The following is a 21,997-nucleotide window of genomic DNA, read 5'->3' as shown; positions in this document are numbered from 1 at the left end:
CCTGTATGTCCTGTGCAACACATGTCTTGTACATCTACCTGTAAATTCTATGTAACACTTGTTTTGGACCTGTGCATTGGTCGTGGATGTTGATTGCATGCATTTTATTATGTCGTATACAGAAATATCTTAGGACTCCACATCTCGTTATTGTCAAATAAACATGTCCAATTATGTACATTCTTATGTTTTTATCTTTGGCAGGGACCTATCTGACAATGACATCAGCCTTCTCCAGCCAGGTGCCTTCCAGGGATTGAGCAATCTGGAACGTTTGTAAGTACTTACTGTACTGAAGATTTATTTATGTGTTTGATTGATGTTTTATGCTGTACCCAAGAATATTTCACTTATACAACAGGGTCCAGCATTATGGTGAGGGTAAACTGGGCAGAACCCGGAGGAACCAACTGTGCTTTTGAACTGAAAGGCTTAAGTCAGCAACTTCAAAATGATATTGGTATTATGTTATAGAATATGTTAAATTTAGCTGATTATTAACTCATTGGCCTTTATGGTTCATAATGTATCATGTCCAAAAATTTCCAGCATCCATGTTATAAACTTTCACGGAGCATGTATGCAAGTAGCTGCAACACTACTCTGTCGAACCCATAATAAATTTCATATTTTAGTAAGTAAATTATAGTTTTATTCTAAATCTCGTGTGAGATAGGCTAGCTACCTAATTTGATCTGCAATTTGAAATAAAGCTAGCTTTAGTCTAAAGTTATCATAAGCTGGAAGGGTTTATGCGTTTTGCTTCTTAAGATCATGCTCTCATTACGATAAGAAACTGTAAAAATTCAGAAAATAGGAAATGATGTAGTTAGTGTGAAATAATAAGAAATTTAATACATTAATGGAGGAATGGTGCAGCTTATCTAAGAACATTTGTGGAGAATTTCAGACGTGTATACATATACATGTATTTCATCACAATTAACTAACAGTGTTGTAATTCCTGAATCCGTTCCTGGACATTTCATTATGCAAATGGTAGTGTTTGCAATTCCATCAAGCATGAATGTATATTAATTTCAGTTGCTAGAGTCGTTGAGGATTTAGGTTACACATGGCCATGTAATAATACAGCCAACCTTGTTTGATGCACCCAGTTGTGACATGAAGTATCATGTTCAAGTCTCTGTCTTTTGCAAGGGTTTGCACTGAACTGAAACAGGGACGGGTGTGAAATGAGTGACCACAGGGCCATTTGCTACTTAGATCTTCCAGACTTCATACAAATTATGTTTGGACAGTGCTTTTGATACCTTAGAATAATATCATTGTGGAACAGTAAACAGAGCTGTAACAAAGTTTTATTGGCCTGACAGACGCAGAGGTAATTGACTTGGCATTTCTGGTAGGCTTTGATACTCTAAAATAATACGCTGGTTAGTCGGAGATTTTCTGCGGCTGTGTTATTGGTGTCAACTTTAGCTTGTGACTGTTTGACATCAATTACTGTCCCCCTTTTCATTGATTTCCCACAGACAAACTTATCGTTTTCTATTGAGCTATAATTCATGTGCCAAATTAGCGCAGACGAAAGGCAGAATTACCCAGATTTCATGTGGTTGCCGTGGAAACGTCAGGAATAAGGAAAACATGGCTGACCTCTTAAAGCGTAGCGTTAATTCACTCTCTGTTTGCTGGTCGGCCACTCAAAGACGGCAAAGGATAGAAACTTATTTTAACGGATGAAGGTCAGAGGTTGATTGGGCTCATTGAAGCAAATTGTACAAATATCACTGACACGTGACCTTAGAATATCATTACAGCCTTTTTGAGGCTTTTTGCCAAATGATGGTTAATCATTGTGGAAAAACAGCCCTATTAACTTCTGGCTAATGTATCTGAAGGGTAAAAGCCAAGGTTATGAGAGGCATCACATGTGTAACATTCACTTCTTTGTTGAGGTTCATTTAAAAAGCTGAAAGGTGCAGTATGCATATTGGCACAGTTTTTGGTTGGAACATATGTGAATCAGTAGCAGAGACTTTCACACATACACCTATTGTTTCAAACAAGTACATGTAGTTATAGAACACCAGAAATAGTTACTCTAGGCATGAGATAAACATAAACCTATAGACCAATATAACCTGTCCCCATTCCCCATGTTTCTCAACATCCCCCCCCCCTCCCGTGATTCCTCAAAGTCCCACGTTCCCCATATCACCCTTCCTATATGTATTTCCAAGCCCCATGTTCCTCAGTATCACCTCCTCCCCTTCCTATTTCTAATCTCCATGTTCCTCTATACCATAATGAGGCTTCATAATAACTATACATAGAAAAACTTTTACAATTTCTCTTCTATCTCTCATTTGTAATATCGGGATCTTGATCTCTAGTGAGAGCAGTTGGTTATGTTGGCCTCTAATGCAGGCTTTTATGACGTGTAGTTTGATTTATAAACCACATTGTTATTTGAACAAAGAAGTTATGACAAAAAATAGGGGGTCATTTGTACAAGGTTTAGAAGTTTAGAGGACTTGAAGGGTGGGTTTGAAAACTTACCCTGTACGTACATGATAAATGTATATAGGCTTCAGGGCAGAAACAACTGGATTTTATTTGAATTACACCAGCTGAGCCCAATGACTGTTGAAGTGTTTCTTTATTCCCAAGAAAAGTGGACACACCTTGAGTTTTATTCAGACTTGCTCACATAAAGGACGACTTTTATTGTTTTCTGTTTGATTTACAAGTCAGTGGGCTGAACAGTTCACCATTTGTGGTGGTACCTGAACATCTATATTCAATACAAATTCCTTCTTGTTTATTTTCCTATAAAAATTTCTCACTATACTTACAAGCAGAACATGTGTTGACACCCCTACCAATATTCTGATGAAAATAATCACATAATTACCTGTATAATACAAGATTTAGTGAGAATTAAAGACTGAAATTCTTGTGCACTTTGCACATTGTTTGCCTTAGAATTAAGTGTGGATATTTCAACAGAAACTTGTGAGTTTTTTTTTTCCATTGTCAGATTCTCTATTTGCTTTTGTGACCGCCTTAACCTTTCATGCATTGACATCTCGGTTGCTGGCAAAAATCTTGTTAATGTTGTCACCTGGTCATTAACTTTCTTTAATGTCATACCTGTCAGGCATTGGACCTCTCCTTTATCATTAATCAATCGGGAGAGATTGCCAGAGAAATCGCCTGCCATACTGATTAACGGTGTTTTTATCGACATTTTCTCTGGTAATTGGAACCCGGCTGCAACCTAATTGGCTGATTCTAACAGAATTACCGAGGTACGAACATGTGCCAATGTCGATCGTTGTTCTACCTGTCCACCACTACCTGTCACACTCACCTGAGCTATCTGATTGATCTAAGACCAGGTATTAGTCCCCAGGTAAACTTAATTGCCGAAGGAGATAGAGGTGGTTAATTGATGGTAGCACCCTTCATGGGCGGTCCGAGCTTCTGGACACACCATAGTCTTTGTCAGTCAGGGTATCGGAGGTCACTGTGCCTTCTCGATGATTTTATTTTTTTTATCTAAAAATACTTTTACTTGCCAAATGTAGTTTCTTTGTCTAGTATTGATGATGACATTTACAGATTACTTTGATTACATTTTATTTTTGTCAGATGCAATTTGTACTTGATGTGTTACAAGACGGAAGTAAACTGCTGCACATTGGACCCAAATGAAATTTGTTGAAAGTTTTTTTATCCAAATGTTGTAAAAGTCATGCATGTACATTTCGTTGAATATTTTATATACTGTTCAGTGAACCATTATGTGCATATACATGTATACATATACATGTATGTGTATGTGTTTGGGTTAAGTACAAAACATCACAAGAAAAATCACATTTTTAAGGCAGATGATGTATATTGAGGTTAGATATGTTCTTGATAGCTCAGTACTGAGGTGTAATTCCTTCTTGTAGCCTTTCACAACATATTGATAAGGTGATACTTACCATACTAGTTGGTCAGATGTCAGTGTGCTTTGACAGGGTACGGAGTAATGGACATGTATCTGTGGCGTGGCATTAAACTGAGACAACACTTTTATAAATACGCTAAAATAATATTGAAAATTAAATCGGCAAAGTTAAAAAGTAACATTGGAACTGCTCTAAAATGAAAAGCTTTTCGTGCATTGTATTGTCTGTCTTACATGTTGTTTGATGTATATTAAATAGCACATGTAACTTTTCATAAATATTTATGTTCATTATTCACATGTAAATCTATATATTTTGCATATTAAAGAAAACTTTTGCATACATGTAGCTATTTCATCTTCTGAATACCTATGTGTAAAACTGTCTTTATACATGTACATCTGTGCCGACAGAATCTAAGTATTCAGGTACATTTATCTTATCCTTGAACGCATTAAGCCTGAAATTTTCCTGTAAATGTTTATCTCGCGCCTTTGTGAAATTCAATACCGATGAGCGAGATTAATGTGCCTTTGATCAACCACACATCAAGAGTGACAGTGGGCTTTTCAAAGGACATGCCCCAGTATTGTGCTCAGATAATGAAGTATTTGGCCTGGTATTTGGGAGTTGGGATTTATAAGGGTTGATGTGTACTTCATCACCTTTAGATTTGGCTACATAATTTCTGCATTGCTGCTCTGAGTAATATGTAATGATGATATCTTGTCGCCATTGTTCTAGGTGCCGTGGTGGCAGTATGCTGTCGATAACACATAAGGGTGTGCCTTGTATCAACAGCATCATTTGAAATACATGAAAAGGGTAGTAAAATGTAAAACACCTCAGTTTATGTGTTAAAACAAATTTAAGTTGTAGGTAGTATTTTTTAGCTAGTCAGGAATCCTTATAACTTATAAAATATGATGTACCAAGTGCTTGAACAAAAATAGGTTACTATCAGACCTTTGTTGAATTCTCATTCTTTTACTACAGGTGTCATTAATTTGACTCTACCTATTCTCTGTTTTCGGTGCAATTATTTGTCTGATAGCTGGAGAAAATGGATTAACAAAATAGTATCATTAATATTAGTAATGGAGAGGAAAATAGTCAAATTATCCGTATAATTCAATGAACAAAATTAAATTTGCGGCACTGTTGTATGACACACAAACAGTAAAATTGTTTATGATGGACTGCTACTCAGCTTGTCTCCAAGAATAAACCTAGAAGATTATATTAAAGTTTTCCTGCTCATCTTTTTTGTATCCCTAGGATGGTTCATGCTTCTTGTCCGCTTGACTGTATATATATATATATATATATATATATATATATATATTTATATACATGATTGTAGGCCAAGGTGATTTTTATATTCTTGCTCATCAGGGAATCTCTTAATCTGCTGCAGGGAAGAGCACAATGGACTGGTAAATACATTGTTTGGTGCATAATGGGGGATTTTCTGTAGCCACATACAGTTATTGTCCTACTGAAGACCCTTCTAGGCCATCTGAAGATATTTTCCGGACAAAGGCAGTGAAAGCCTACATCCTGACAACACCCAGATATTACCATTTACTGATATAAAACTTCATTTCTCCCCATATACATCATTCGTCAACAAAGCCTGATTAATTTTCTTGAAGACGGCAGATTGTCGACGTCCCATTGCCTGACTGCCTGAAAAGAGCACTGCTTCTAGGAAGAGAGAAGCTTAGCAGTAATTGCATATGATTGCTGTTGACCTGAGCAAGCCTTCGTTCATCAGGCTCGGGAGATCAAACACACGGTATATTGATATGGATTAAGATAACATCCGTGGTTATGGTAAGGCTGGCATATTGGATTCTGAGATCGCGCCGCTAAGGCTTAAGACGCTGAGCTGTCTCCAGTGTCGACCTGAACGTTAGGATTTTCCACAGTTCCTCAAGGCATACGCATTACGACGTCTAGAGATGGCATTGTCTGAATGTGGAATCCCCATCTGACAAAATCCAATCATCTGATACTTGACTCTATATCACAGGCTTAAACATCCACAGATATTGATAATGGAAAAGCCATCTTACAGCCAGACAATGTTTAAGACATCAAACATTAGGATTGTCCAGAAAGTAAACCTCCTACAGAATTCCCATGTGTCGTGTGGAATCTAGTCTGGTAGGGTTATTTGGAGGCCAGTGATTTAAGGCTGATAACAAGATTACCAGTTATATGTACATCTTATTTGCCTTCACTTCTTCTACAAATTATTTGAATTGGTTTTCATTTTATTATGTCATTTAAGTTAGGTAATGTGTTTACAGTATCAGTACATGTGGAGTGGAGAATTCCTGGTAGGGCATGCTAAGAGCTAGGCACCACATGTTTGATCAGTATTCAGTCACATTCTTTCAGATTCAGGCATATAAACAAAGTTTAGATTTGTTATTAAAGACTGTTTGTATTGTAGTATGATACAGTATTTGTTAATATGTTTGTCTCTTGCATGAACACAGTTAGTATCTTGTGCCAGTAATATGAACCTCAAACTTAAGTGTACATGTACATGTATGTCAAAGATTACATGTACATGTACTTCTCTAAATATCACATTAGTTGCCACTTTGTGGCTTAGCTGCCAAGCCCCTACGAGAAGATAACATACAAGTGTCCGGGAACGTTTTCATTTATTTGGTTTCAGTGGATATGAAATTGTTTTTCCTGGATAATTAAAAAAATTCTGCCCTAGGCAGTTTCACAGAAGTTGTCTGACGTCACTTTTGTGTGAGGGCGTTTGGAGGTTACAGGATCCTTGCATGCATGTACAATGTATGTAATCTGTAGTGCATGCACATGTAGGCCTTATTTTCACAAGGCTGTTTTCACCAGTGGATACAGTGAAGATTTGTTTCAAATTACAATTGTATGTGGATGTATTCTGAATATTACAGATGCAATTACAGTGTTTGCAATACATATATTCAAGTTTGCTGCCATCATGCAGTTACGTGTGTAATGATACATATATGCTGTCCACTGCGCTGTTCAGAAAGTGTGCATGAAACCAGCAATTGCTGTTTGTGTAGAAATTAGCAATGCTTATTTGGTCTCTGATTCATACGTGTAGGTGTGCAGTTCATGGCTCATACATTCAGACATGATGGTTGGTTTGAGGTTATGGTGCTTCTTGTTGCCTTGCTTGGCACTCATCCTCGAGAGGTTAGAGCAAGGAAACATCTGGTTGGCCCGGTTTCGGTGTCATATCTGGTGTCTTCGGCATAATACTTTAGTAGTGACAGCACTTTGACAGCATGGTCTCGCACTGCCACAAGAGAACACAATACATGTACACCCACCAAATGACTCGTCATATGACTGTGTCGTCATATGACTGAAAAATTGTTAAGTACGGCATAAAACCCCAAGCATATACATAAGGTGCATCTAACCAGTAGGCCTACATTCAGCTATGTGTGTTTTTCGTCTGCCTGAAGTTTAGAGTGTTGGATCTGTGAGTGTGAAGAGACATGCATGTACCTGTATAGGAGTTGATTCGCCTGACACTTCCCTGCCACCTGTTTAGCGTCTTAAAAAGTATCATGAAGTGACAATGACAAGTGTCCCAGTGTAGAGAGTGTATTGTTGTGGTATAGGGACCTTAAGTGGTTACTGCAAGTTTCTCATCACACAACAGCACAGTATGTGTGAGGTGTATGAGTAGAAGCATGCCTGGCATGTGCCAAGTGAGCACTGAAATGTCAACCCTGTCTTCCACATGGCACATCCAGCTGCACTCCATGACCTTTGGCATGTTTTATTGTCAGAGGCTAATTCAGCCAGGCTGTGATTGGATGGCAAGATTGGGCTAGAAAGGGGGCATTCTACAGGCAGGGAGAAGAGAGTGTTGACAAGGAAATTGGATGGAATTATAGATTAAATTACATGTAATTAAGTTGTTTTCAAAACATGATTAGATTATGGTGGAAGGAGCTTAAATATCATATTACATGTGGTTTATGGGTAGCTCAGTTAAACAGCTTATTCCCTGTGCATTTACAAGTACATCATTGCTACTGCATAAGTTTGTCCTGTAAAGAGACATGCTTGTGTCTAAACTGTACATGTATGTGGATACATGTTACATAATTAAAATGTAAAAATATATTCTGTGTATGAAACATATTTAAATAAACAATAAGGAATAAAGGTTGCTGCAACAAGATCTTACTTGAAACTGCCACTATCAACATGACCCCTTATTATACACATATTTAACTTCATGTTAGATGTGAAAAAAATGTAGTGCAATAAATAAAAGTATCTTCAAGAGGGTTTTCAGTGGCGTTTTAATTGATGATTAGCTACTTGTAGTATCGTTTTCTTGGTGAGTGTCACAGGTTATTCTCATTAATAGAAATTAAGGGTCTTGTACTTTTTTTCAAAGTTCAAACATGATTGTCAGCAAGGCTGTAGATTTTCAATAAATGTCACAAGGTCTGTGTTTTCAGTAAATCAGTATTGTAAATGTAAATATGATGGCATTAACTTTTACTCTTTAATTTGGGAATTATTAGCAGTGGTGCATGTAGAGTGGACATGTTACAGTTGTGTGTACATGTGGGATGAGTTATTAGAATTGCAGTGAGTGGAAGCGCACGAATCTTCACTCTGAAGGTGGCAAGATTTCAAACTCTCTTCTCATGGACAAATGTAAAGAACAATCACATCGACAAAACTGTATGATTTAATGGAGTTTATGTCAGGTTGTATTTGACGTAGTATGACAACTCTGGTTCTGTCACACCCATGTATGAAACTCTGGTTCTGTCACACCCATGTATGAAACTCTGGTTCTGTATGAAACTCTGGTTCTGTCACACCCATGTATGAAACTCTGGTTCTGTTTACTAGTATCTGTTTAAATAGTATTTCAAGAAATCTGTATATGTATAACTTTTTATCTATAAAGATTCTCTGTCACACCCATGTATAACAACTCCGGTTCTGTCACACCCATATATGACCTATGCAATAAACTGTGATTGAAGAAGGATTAAGATACCTGTATGATATGTGACTGATGACCAGAAATACAGATAATCATCTCCGTGCAGGTGTATACATTTAGTACAGATTGGAAAGATACAAATATGATATGTACATATTACTATGTATCTACATGTATATGATATTGCACCATGAAATTTGAATACCATAAATATTGCTCAAGTGAGAAGTGAAAATTATTACACAAAATAACAGTGAAGGTTGAAGGTCACTGTGCAGTATTCTGATTATTATTTATATTTTGATATTGTATATGATGATTTTGGCTATTTCAACATTATGTTGAATTTTTAGCTGTAGGCCTTCACAGACATGCACATGTATATAGTGTGACGTCGCATTTGACCTTGTATGACGTCTTGTCATATTATGTGACATAGGAAAGTCAGATATAAAATAAAATGTTTCTTTTTTTTATGTCATGGCATCTCTGTGTGAAATGTTAAAAGGTAATAACAAAAGTGATATCTAGCATGTGAAGTAACATTTTTATCAGCAAAGGCAATCCTGACATTTCAATAACATAACAAATGTGTATATTCATTGAAAGAGTACCCGCATTTCCCACAGTTTATGCCAACATATGAGTGGACAATTTGTGAATACAGTGTTAAAGAACAAACAGTCGATCAGTCAGTTAATCAATCCTGTGTTTCTGTTTGATTTAGGGACCTGTCTGATAACAAGATAGGAAGCCTGAACGCCAGCATGTTCACAGGGATGCCCAAATTGGAGAAGCTATACCTGACCAAGAACCGCATCAACACAATCCCAGAAGGAACCTTTAACTCACTTCCTGCCTTGAAAAGATTGTGAGTAAAATTACATGTACATAGAGATTCTTGATTGATTGGTTTCTGGTGAGGCCAGAGGATGTGGAGCTTCGTCTGCTGATGTATATGTGGGCTGTAGCGCTGGGTTGTCAAAAAGGTTGGGGAAAAAATGCCACAAAAATCTATCCTTGTCTCTCAGTCTGGTAACTTGGCATGCAGTGGTTTGATTAAGCCGATTACATGTATGTATAAAAAAAAAAAAATAACAAAAAAAAACATTGTTTTGGAATGGAGACAAAGTTTGCTATTTTGCAGTTTACATATGTTGTCCACTGTGATTTTCACCCTGGATCCTATGGAATATACTGACCAAATGGTACCGTTTTGCAGAGACTTTCAGTCGGAGTACCTACGCTGTGACTGTCACTTGCAGTGGATGGTACAGTGGAGTAAGGACAGGGAAGTCCGCATTCGATCATCTACCATTTGTGCCATTCCTAGAGAAGTCAGCGGGAAATCGCTGAAAACACTCAAGAAGAAGGATCTCCATTGTGGTAAGATTGTTCGCTCGTAAGCCACTCTTGATGATACTTGTGTAGACAAATTCCCCTGTAAATCTGACTGTTGTAAATGTATCTTTAGGGAAGGAATGTATGTATGTGAGAATAATTACTTGAAGATACATAAAGTTCTAATCTGTGATCTGATTTGCCTGGACATCTTGTCAGTGTGTAGGTAAATGTCAACCCTGATTTGCTCGAGGACTAAGTGTCCATCCATTAATCTAATTATCCAATAACTGAGTGGCCCTCTATGCCTCCAGTAAGAAGGCACAAATCTGCTTGTTACGGAGACGGTAACATTCAGACTGTTTTTCCTTTGGGCTTGGTGTGTAAAATTCTTGTTAGTGGAAAAAAAAATTGACAACAAAGAAAAAAAAGATACATTGTAGAATTTAAGAAGTACGAACTCCCCAAAAACTGGGTAATTTGAGCTGTAAAGATAGGGTTATATGATATTTGTTTTTGAGTTTCCATGGAACTGGATGTGGCTTTACATCATCTTTCCTCAGGACTATTAGCTTCAATTATCTCCACCCATAAACCTGGGTGCCTTGATAGAAATGAAGTGATTTAGAGTAGCCCTTAAAGCACCAATCCATGGAGTAAGACTAATAAATTTTGAAGAATTCTTGTGCACTATTGTGAGCATTCAGGGAATCTGATGTCCAAATCTAAATCATCTTTTGAGAAATGATAAATTGTACAGAATCCAGTTCCGGCCACTTACAATTACTGATCACTGTTGAGGTAACTTCTCTGTAATATATCGATGGGACTAGTCTACATAGGACTCTCTGTTCCTGGCTGTTTATTGGCACTCAGCCTAGAGCATTTTCCAACTTGATATAGATTGTGGTGAGCTTCAGTAAGCTTGATAATATAATCAATCATTGAGCCAATGAGCTGTTGTAGGCCAAGGTCCAGCGTACATCCAGGGAACCATTTTGTCCATATATTGCAGTCATTTTTTTTTTTCATTCAACGCTCATGTAATGTGAGAAATATGAAATGTACATGTACATAAATAACAAACTCTCTGCGGTAAATCTGTGTTTATGCGTGAAATTGCATGGCATTCAGATTTGATTTTGCTTGAGATAGTCTGTGGCCTGATAATAAAAACACAGCACTGAGCCATAGCGTCCTCAGTACAGATCAAGTCTCTGTGGCCAGATACATGTACATTTATGAGGCACTGAAGGGACCTTAGCTTAAGGCATTAGATTATGTCTGATTTTCATGGCATTTTGAGTCAGCAAATCATGTCAGTGTTTCCTGGCAGGGCCTGTACCAGTTGTTGATCATTTTATAGGTTGTACATGTACTTATTTTAAAGATAACATTTTCATCTTTTTTGATGCACAGAATTTAAATCGCTTTGCTCTTCAATATTGGAAAGAAAAGTGAAGATAGAATGTGTTCAATGCTGTATAGTTTCATGGTATACCTATATGTATTAAATACTATATACTTGTTCCTATGGCTCAGTTTCAGTAAACAGTCACATATGTTGTTTGATTGCGCTTCGAGATCAACTTATGTATATTTCCAGAATACATCCACTTGATCTACCACATTTACGTCTTAAATTCAACTTTCTCGTAATACTTCAAGGCCTGCATTTATCTCTATAATAGTATCCACGATACATATATTAAGTTCAAGTTCAGCTGTGAAATTTAAGAGAATCGCTCTGTGTGATGCGCTTCTTACAGCAGTCTGAACATAATCACTGAAAAAGAGAGGAACATTTTTGAGGTACAGTAAGCATACATGTACATCTATCTATAGAGATCCCTTTTACCATTGGTGTAACATGCAGAAAATTGAAGACTGTAGGTATATGTATCTTTTGTACACTGCCCAGTGTAATCCAACACCATACTGAGTCTGTGTGATCCAGGAACGAGCCATTGACTGGTGGTATGCGTAAACGAGATGGCACCCTGCCTTATTCAATCACCCTGCCAAATAAGGGAGCTAAGTTGTTCATTTGGCACATTAGATGTAGATGAAAATTGACATTTTTCCAACCTTGTGCTCGACCCAGCTGTGGCCGGTTCCTTAATCAGTGAGCATTCAGTGAGGTTAACAGGTTATACTGATGTCATTGGAAGAGGCAGTCTGCTAGTCTCATTAGGTGTGGCGTAGATATATTGATGTTGGTCGATTGGACAATCAACATGTTTCAGCCAAGGAGAAACTGTTGCATATTGATGGTGCAGACATTCTTGGAAATTTCCCCCTCATTTCGCAGCGGAAATTTCATTAGGCCTCTCCTGCGCAGGAATGATTTTCTCCCCCAAGGATCTGTTGTTGTTGTATTAAATTGCAAATTTGTGGCCGCTCTCTGAAGGCGGTACCCTGTGTATACTGTAAAATTAGTATTGACTAGTACCGACAGAGTGGTCAAAACAGATCCATACCTAACAGTACCCAAGTCTTTGATGTGTTACTGACAGGTTACTTTACACCGGTACAGTTGCTCTTACCAGGTGCCTCCAAGTCCAAGTGGAATTGATGATTAGGAAGATTTACCAGTTAATTGGCAGGTAACCCTTGGGCAAAAGGGCAACGTCTTTCTACCCATGGTTGATTGAAGGATTTCGGACCTTAAATAAGAATGCAACCTTTTATTTTTGGGTCATTAGACATGAAACATTTTCAAAATTCCAACTGTCTGAAATGGTATTAATTATTATACATGTAGTCCATTTTTCTGTTGCACATTTGAACTGAATGAGATGAGGAATGTATATAGTAAGCTCAAATGTGACTGATTGGAAGGTAAGGAATATTGGAAAATAAGGCAGATTCTCTGTACATGTACTTAGGCCTGCATTTAAAAATCATTGCACATTCATTGAAATGCCACTATCACTTGGATCATTCTTGAGTTTTTTTATATAAAAAGCAATTACAATGGCATATTTGCCTTGGCTGTATTTTTCTTGCACATGACCAAATTTTTTAAGTGATGAGCAGATGGAAATGGCAATAAAGTCGGGTGCAACTGAAAAAGATGACGTGTACACTGCAGTGGTTAAAAACTTAATAAAACTCGGGTATCATTAGTGGCCGCCATGTGTTTACTGGCAGATTTTCCCTGGAACAGGTCAGTTTGGCTGTGTGAATGGCATGAAAGGTGTTGCCTGGGCTTTCAAGGGTAAGATGGAAATTGGATAAGAGGTGTATTTTGGACTGTGTCAGGAAAAAGAGGGACTTATTAGACAAAAATCACAAAACTGAAATGTGTGAATATAAAGGAACATGATGTGGACAGCTGTAGGAATACTATATGTACACACAAACATAAGACAGGAGCTGTATGAGTATTATATGTGCACACAAACATAAGACAGGAGCTGTAGGAATATTCCATGTGCACACAAACATAAGACAGGAGCTGTATGAATATTATATGTGCACACAAACATAAGACAGAAGCTGTATGAATATTATATGTGCACACAAACATAAGACAGGAGCTGTAGGAATATTATATGTGCACACAAACATAAGACAGGAGCTGTAGGAATATTATATGTGCACACAAACATAAGACAGGAGCTGTATGAATATTATATGTGCACACAAACATAAGACAGGAGCTGTAGGAATATTATATGTGCACACAAACATAAGACAGGAGCTATAGGAATATTATATGTGCACACAAACATAAGACAGGAGCTGTATGAATATTATTTGTGCACACAAACATAAGACAGGAGCTGTAGGAATATTATATGTGCACACAAACATAAGACAGGAGCTGTATGAGTATTATATGTGCACACAAACATAAGACGAGCTGTATGAATATTCCATGTGCACACAAACATAAGACAGGAGCTGTATGAATATTATATACAGGAGCTGTATTAATATTATATGTGCACACAAACATAGGACAGGAGCTGTATGAATATTATATGTGCACACAAACATAAGACAGGAGCTATAGGAATATTATATGTGCACACAAACATAAGACAGGAGCTGTATGAATATTATATGTGCACACAAACATAAGACAGGAGCTGTAGGAATATTATATGTGCATACAAACATAAGACAGGAGCTGTATGAATATTATATGTGCACACAAACATAAGACAGGAGCTGTAGGAATATTATATGTGCACACAAACATAGGACAGGAGCTGTATGAATATTATATGTGCACACAAACATAAGACAGGAGCTGTAGGAATATTATATGTGCACACAAACATAAGACAGGAGCTGTAGGAATATTATATGTGCACACAAACATAAGACAGGAGCTGTAGGAATCATATATGTGCACACAAACATAAGACAGGAGCTGTATGAATATTATATGTGCACACAAACATAAGACAGGAGCTATAGGAATATTATATGTGCACACAAACATAAGACAGGAGCTGCAGGAATATTATATGTGCACACAAACATAAGACAGGAGCTATAGGAATATTATATGTGCACACAAACATAAGACAGGAGCTATAGGAATATTATATGTGCACACAAACATAGGACAGGAGCTATAGGAATATTATATGTGCACACAAACATAAGACAGGAGCTGTATGAGTATTATATGTGCACACAAACATAAGACAGGAGCTGTTTGAATATTATTTACAGAGAATGGCCTTCAGCTGTGTGAATATTGGAGATGCATCATGTACTTTAGGTGTGTGAAAACTTCAGCTGATTTGAGGTGTGTGAATATTGAACACAAAACAAGGACTTTAGCTCTGTAAATATTGGACCCAAAACTTGAGCTTCATCTGTGTGAATTGGACACAAATCTTACTCCTTGAATTGTGTGAATGTTAGGAATGAAAAATGGACTTGAGTTGCACATTGAACACAAATCAATAAAGGACAAGATGCATGAAAATTAGACCCAGACTTTGACAACCTTTTGGACTATTGGACAACCTTTTGGACTATTGGACAATCTTTTGGCCTATTGGACACAAATCATGGATTTGAGCTTTGTGACTTTTAGCTACAGGAATATAAGATACGAACATACATGTACACTTGAGCTGTATCAATATTACATCAGCTATTTATGCTTAACTTCTTGTACATGGACAGTATATGCCATTGAGTTATTGACTTAAGGATTCGGTGGCAAAACTTGCAACAGGAACAGTTAACTTCATTACTACTTGGATTTCGCTGTTGAGAGTTGATAAGTGGCCATTTCCACAAGTGACCCATTAAAACCCATTGTCCATGTTTTTTGTTGAATTGTTCCAGACTTGGTGTCTGTATTGTTTACAGCCATTTGTCACGTTCCTTTAATTTGGTTTGATGCCTGTTTCATTGTCATAGTGGAACAGCCTGATGCCTGAGTGGTGGGGCTACTTCAACAGGGCTAGCGAGGAGAATGGGCTGTATACCTGTTACGCTCAATCTTGTCCACTGAAGCAAAAGTAAACATGCATTGCTCATTTTGGAAAGATCCGGGGAAACGACCCGGGTTGCAGTGCAGCGTGTTAAAGGTGGCGTGGTGTTGTCAATAACTTAAGGGAGCGTGGGTTAAGCCAGGAGGTGGCTCACATACTGTTCCAATTTGTAGGCAGATTGACTGTGTACAGATCTGATCATTGTCAGGACCAATCAATATCCCTACCCTTTCCTTACAAGAGGTGGACATCGATTGCTCTGCTGTTCAATTTTGGTGGTAGCGACAGCCAAGTTTGATTTCGTGGCACTATGGCCTTGGGCGATGGTTTGGCCAAAATTGTGCAATAAGGACCTTCACTTTAAATTTGCATATTTGAGTTTGATTGGAGGTAACCGGAGGTGGTTTTCCTGCTGGCTGGACTGCTTAGTTGGACCAGATCAAGTGGATTCCCCTTCAGAGGCTTCGCTAATACATAATTATTATTGACGTGTGGTGAAAAAGTTCATCCGCTTCACAAAGCAGGCCATTAAGCTTCGCCCTGTTTCCGCCAGAAGTTGCAGAGATCAGACTTTTCCTCCGAGAGGAAATAAAAACAGACTATTTTATATTACAGGCGGAATTTTCCACCTTGATAGGAGAAAAAAAGGACCTAGGGAAAGATTGGAATGATTCCATTGGCTTCATTTTGCATGTGTATACAGTTTGCATAATTGTATAAAGTGTGGATTGGTTTTGTCAAAATAAAATGTTTACATCTTCGTGTATTTGTAACTGTATGCCACTGGGTACATGTACATGTGTATTGAGAATGACTGCTTTGAGTTTGTCTTGAGTTATTCGTTTGCAAGGATCAAAGTGTATTTAGACTTTAGTTCATTCAGAAAATTATGTTAATCTGTCATTGTGGAATTTAAGTCGTTGAAAATGTACATGTAAAAATGTGTCAGAAGACCTTTGTGTGCCTGAGCTAGTGCAAGGAAATTTTGTCTGACTTTGAAGAATACTGTGTTAAGCAGCACTTGGTAGACTTGATGTGCACTCCCCTTCTGTCATCTCTGTGCAGACCAGATACGCCTTTGATCCAGAATCACCGTCTAAATGCAGTGTCATGAACCCCTGTTTTTTTTTTTTTCAGTTACAAAAGTATTTAATTTTATATCCTGATATCAATTTTACATGATAACTCATCATGGCCTCTTGTTTATTTGTCATGTGCTTCAAAAGAATGGCTTTCCTGCACTGATTTCTATATTTATTTTATAATAATCATGATTTCTGATGGATTTAGCCGCTGAAGGCGGGAGGAGTTGGATGTCATCTTTGAAGGCACGAGATAGCTGTTCTACACGCGGGTCCTGTTAATCCCTCTTCAAATTTTCAAGAAGGGGATCAAATTTTCTGTTTCTCATTGCAAAGAGTTAAAAAAATTTGTTAATTTTTTTTTCAAATCCACCCATTTTTTTCAAGGTTTTTTAATTATCTCACAGAAATAATTAGTTGAATATCTTAGGCCATATGATGACTCAGACTTGCTCTGTTGTCTTTAATTACTCCCTGGGGAGTTTATTGGAAAGTCACATCATTTCTCAGCTGCTTTTTTTTGTTCCTTCCCCAAGTCTTCTCTTCAACACTGCCTTGCATTCTCATCTTCAAGGGGCCACACTTAAACAGGTTTCGTAACATTGCTAAAATGAGAAATATTGAGCTGGATTTTTTCAGCATGGAAAATATTAAATTTCAGTCCAAGATTGCAGTGCTGCAGAAACGAGTAGTTTTTATTTTGATCGAAGAATTTTTCTCTCTCTTTTTGTGTATCTCTCTTTTCAAAGTGCCATTCTTCAAGTTGATCGTTACCTCTGTGGCTGCCCTTTTGTGCCCTTGTAGGCCCTCAGTGTTATCGCCCCTCTGCGGCTTTGCCCAAATCACCCATCAATATGAGATCTTGGTGTTGAAATAACAGTTGTATGTTACACTTGTCAGTAGTATGACAGGGCCTTGTTAATGTGCCCCAAAGGTGCCAGGCACATTACTCGTCAAATGGTGGAAAAAATATTATGTGATAGATTACGTGTAGATTTGATAAAATATTATGGCATTTCAGCATCTTCGTTAAGTCGTATAATGGAAACTCCAGATAACAGCCAATGCTTAATGCCCTAACCATGTTTCTTTCAAACTTCCAACAATATGCAAAAAGAACCATCTTGGCATTCGGAGAATTTGTCTTTCTTTTGTGAAGTATAATTTCACATTTATCTTTATTTCTTGAGCAATATGTCTTGCAGTGGGTTATTGCCTTACAGGTTATGGTTGAAATGAATCAACATGCATATTTTGGTTAATTATACACTAGCGGAAATAACACTGAATTTGGTTCAATTTTTGATTAAAATCATGAATGTGTAGTCTTTTCTTTGTGGTAAAACCAATCCGGTGTAAACAAAGAACCACTTCGGCGACCCAGTGTTTAGAGTGTACCCCTGATATAGGGAGATGGGATCAACTCCGGGTTGAGTCATACCAAAGACTTTAAAAGGTGGTACTTTTTTGTTGGCTTACTTGACATTCAGCGTTGAGAAATAATTATTATTGCAAGTATGTAGGATTTGCATACCAGTCTATGCTTTGCTTCATTACATTATTTATATTCTGCTCAAACCAGATCCAGAATGTTTAAAATAATCTGGTTATATTGACCTGAAAAATTTATATGAGAAAACAGAATTAGTCCTATATTTTGCACCCACATATCAGTTGTGCGGATGGATTTAGGGTAGATTAAATTATTTCTCTGTTCGCAGAGAAATGTTGGAAAATTAAAACTCCCTGAGGGCAACCAATAAATTGCCCAGTTTCAAAAAAAAAAAAAAAAAAGAAATAAATCAATACAAAATAATTTTACAATGAAGATGATTTAGCGACTGACACTATTAGCACAAACGACAATTTGGTGATTAAATGATATAAATATGTAGCCTCCAAGTCTATAGTTGAACCCATAAACTGGAAAATGCATAGTGTCTTTGGGCAGTTTTTTGTCAAGTGTTTGACGAGTTTCACAAATTTGTCTCATAAATTCCTCAAGCCATATAATTTGTAAATGAACAGCGTAAGTGCAGCGTAAAACAGCAAATCTGCTCGCACTAACATATTGATCTTCTCCTGGTGTAATTTCAGAACATGAACTACAGTTACCACTGTTTGAGGTGTCACCAGCCACCAGTCAAGTAGTTTTCGAAGGGGACAAGTTACCGTTCGAGTGCCTAGCCTCTGTCATTGACCCTGCCACCAAAATGTCCTGGCTGCGTGGTGGGCGGGAGGTGCACACCAATCGGACGCTGGGGATCTTCGTTCACACGGCGAAGTCACCAGACAGGACCATCATGACCCACAGCCTCGCACTTGAAAGCCTGGAGAAACAACACAATGGTATCTGGCAGTGTCGTGTCTCCACCCCCCAGGGCGATGTCAGTAAGTCGGTCACCATCACCGTCATCTCGGACACAGCAACGTCCTGTCCTGAAGTGACCGTCAGGACCAACAAGGGCGTCTATGTCTGGGAGCGAACAGTGGCTGGCATCCAGAAACAGCAGCCGTGTAAGATGGGTGAGAAGAGAGCACCTGCAACTTACTACTGCAACAACCTGGGGCGCTGGGAGAACTTGAACGTGAAACAGTGTAGCTACATCAGCGAGACAACCCGTAAACTACAGGCCTGTGCCGAGGTGAGATTCAGATTGTCAGGCGTAATATTTTTTTTCCCCTGTTTAGGGGAATACCGTTTTTTTATGCAAAATTTTTTGGGAGAAGATTTCTGTATTTAGCTTAGAAGTGCTAAAAATAATTACTTTAATATGAAATGTGTGAGGTATTTACCTCTTTTTTTCATCCCAGTGTCTGTCTCATCTCTGGATTAGATGCAGACTGTCAATATGTCAGATACATAATACGTGTCAAAGTCTTTTTTTTTTTTTTTTTTGTTCTGTAAACATTAACTGTGTGGCAAGCAAACTTTTTTTTCCATACATTTGGTTTGCATTGCGGTAACAAGCTTTATGGCAGTAATTAGCTGTATAAAGTGTTAGGACTGGGTTGAAAGTTTATGTCAGAGGTAGTGAAGGGATTCTTGACTAATAGGTCACAGTTAAGGGGTATCTTAAGAGCTCAAAATAGATTCCCATGGTAATAGCCTCCAGTGACTTGTACTGAGTGCATTTCATTCTTTAAATCTGCAGGCTTAAATACTCCAAAATTATTTTTTGGCTTACACAAAAATTGTCAGTTTTCCTATGATAAACAGGAATAAGAAAGGTATTAGTAGCAGAATGTTATATATTAACAACAATACACTCCATACTAGATAATGTACAATATAAAATGGAGATGAAGTGTACTGCTGCTTCGTGTCTAAAGTGCCAAGAACTGACTTAGCATCTTTCGTGACTCTAACCCTCTACAAAACACCTGTTAAACATGTACCAAGGTAAAGATCCAACCCTCATTAAAGCAGTTAAATGGTGTCAATATACTGTTGTAGGTGTCCTACAGTGTCTACATGGTATCTAAACATGGCATTGTAGTGAAGCTGCTTTGTAAATGTGCTACATGTAGCATTAGTTAGGACAAGGAGAAAACATTGTGGTGTCACTGAAACAATGTCAAAAGTAACACAAAACCCAATGTGAAAAAAAGAAAAAAGGCAATGAAAAAAATAGCACAGAGACTGGTGCCGTAATAATGTTCAGTAAGAAATTGTAAATTGTATATTATTATTATATTGTTATTCCTTAAATGTCCAGACATTAATTGATTCCTGTAGACTATGATGGTTTTGCTGATGATCATGTTGCCACTACAAAAGGAATCCTGATATCACTCTTTTGTTACGTTGTTGTCTTCATGTTTTCTCTCCAGTTGGAATTGGATGATGATGCATCTGTGTACCAGTTAGCTCAGGACTTTCTCCCAAACTCTGGGCTCCTCAAGGACTCTGTGGATATCATGTTTGCATCAGACTGCATTGCCAGGATCACCCCTTTCATCAGTGAAGAACCAAAGGTAAGGAGGGCTTAGGGTGACAGCTTCCAAACTTAACAAATTATATAATCATATTGCAAAAATAATGTTATAAATTGTTGCAGGACATAATGGTAAATCTTCCAGCTATTCTTATTATGAAAAAAGTTACAATGTATTTGCATGGCAGTTTTGTCCTGTGCCAAACAGTTGGCCCATGTCAAAATACCATTTTGGTGCAGGAGAGTGTCCATTTCCTTGATTATTGCCTTGATTTTTAATCTCCTGAAAGATAGCTTGAGTCGACTGTTTCATGTTTGAAGTATTTGGGTCCTAACCATTTGATTTACCTGGAGAATTAGAAAGTTCAGACCGATGTACGAAAACAAGTGGATACATTGGCTGTTCCCACAACTTTTCAGGACAAACACTTTGATGGCATTTTATCTAGATTGTGATAAAATCATGGTTTTGTTCAAGATTTTAAATATTGTCCTTATTTTTGGTCCAGGATTTTTGATTCAGGCTTTTTGATTCAGGCTTTGTTGTTTACATTAAGATTCTGTCACATTTACATGTGTGCTTCTGTCTCCCTATGATGGCTTTGTAATAGGCTTTACAAAGGTTCAGAAACTTTTCCAATATTACTGACAATCCCTTGCACAACCTGAATTATTCAGAACTAAGGAAGTACACAAAATAGAATGTTGATAAGTGATTAGACAATGGTTTGGTCTCATAGGATGTGTCCATCTTTAGTTGTACACAAAAAGTAGTTTGGTCATTGGTAATACCAGCTTCAGCAGGTCGACATAAAGGCTGTCTGTATGTACACATGTCACATTTAGCTAATCCTTGAAAACACTAGGATAGCATATCACAAAATCATAATTAAAAAACAGCAGATTAAAAATCAAATTTTTGTGATAACAATGTAAACAGATTTGTGTGTTTGGATTTGCTGCATTAAGCATGACATTTACTTTATCAGATAATATAAAACGAATACGATAGTGTAATTGACTTGTAAGCCAGGTTAATTAGATCAGTCCACCTTGGCTTTATGGAAAGAATACAAATGGATCAAGATAACATACTGTATATATACATGTTTGGCTGCCAAGGCCTGACGTTAGAGGACTTAATGTGATTTTATGTTATCATGTTAACTGCTCATGATTTTTGTGCCTCTAAGCTACAGTAGAGGCCAGATTAAAAGTTCGCTTGTGGTATTACAGTAGT

At 37.5% G+C, this 21,997-nt stretch overlaps 1 protein-coding gene across 1 annotated transcript in view; it reads left to right on the top strand.

Moving 5' to 3' along the window:
- The first annotated feature begins 210 nt into the window (after positions 1 to 210).
- LOC135466764 (adhesion G protein-coupled receptor A3-like) overlaps positions 211 to 21,997 on the top strand; it is a 40,226-nt gene continuing 18,439 nt past the window's right edge. Inside the window, exons 1-5 of the mRNA XM_064744431.1 lie at positions 211 to 276; positions 9,656 to 9,799; positions 10,151 to 10,314; positions 18,917 to 19,464; positions 20,654 to 20,797. Of these exons, the coding sequence (XP_064600501.1) occupies positions 9,696 to 9,799; positions 10,151 to 10,314; positions 18,917 to 19,464; positions 20,654 to 20,797 (960 nt within the window). The 5' untranslated portion in view covers positions 211 to 276; positions 9,656 to 9,695. The remainder of the gene's footprint in view (positions 277 to 9,655; positions 9,800 to 10,150; positions 10,315 to 18,916; positions 19,465 to 20,653; positions 20,798 to 21,997) is intronic.

This window comes from Liolophura sinensis, chromosome 6, assembly GCF_032854445.1.
Source record: "Liolophura sinensis isolate JHLJ2023 chromosome 6, CUHK_Ljap_v2, whole genome shotgun sequence".
Lineage (NCBI taxonomy): Eukaryota > Metazoa > Mollusca > Polyplacophora > Chitonida > Chitonidae > Liolophura > Liolophura sinensis.
This window is presented reverse-complemented; position numbering and strand designations above follow the sequence as displayed.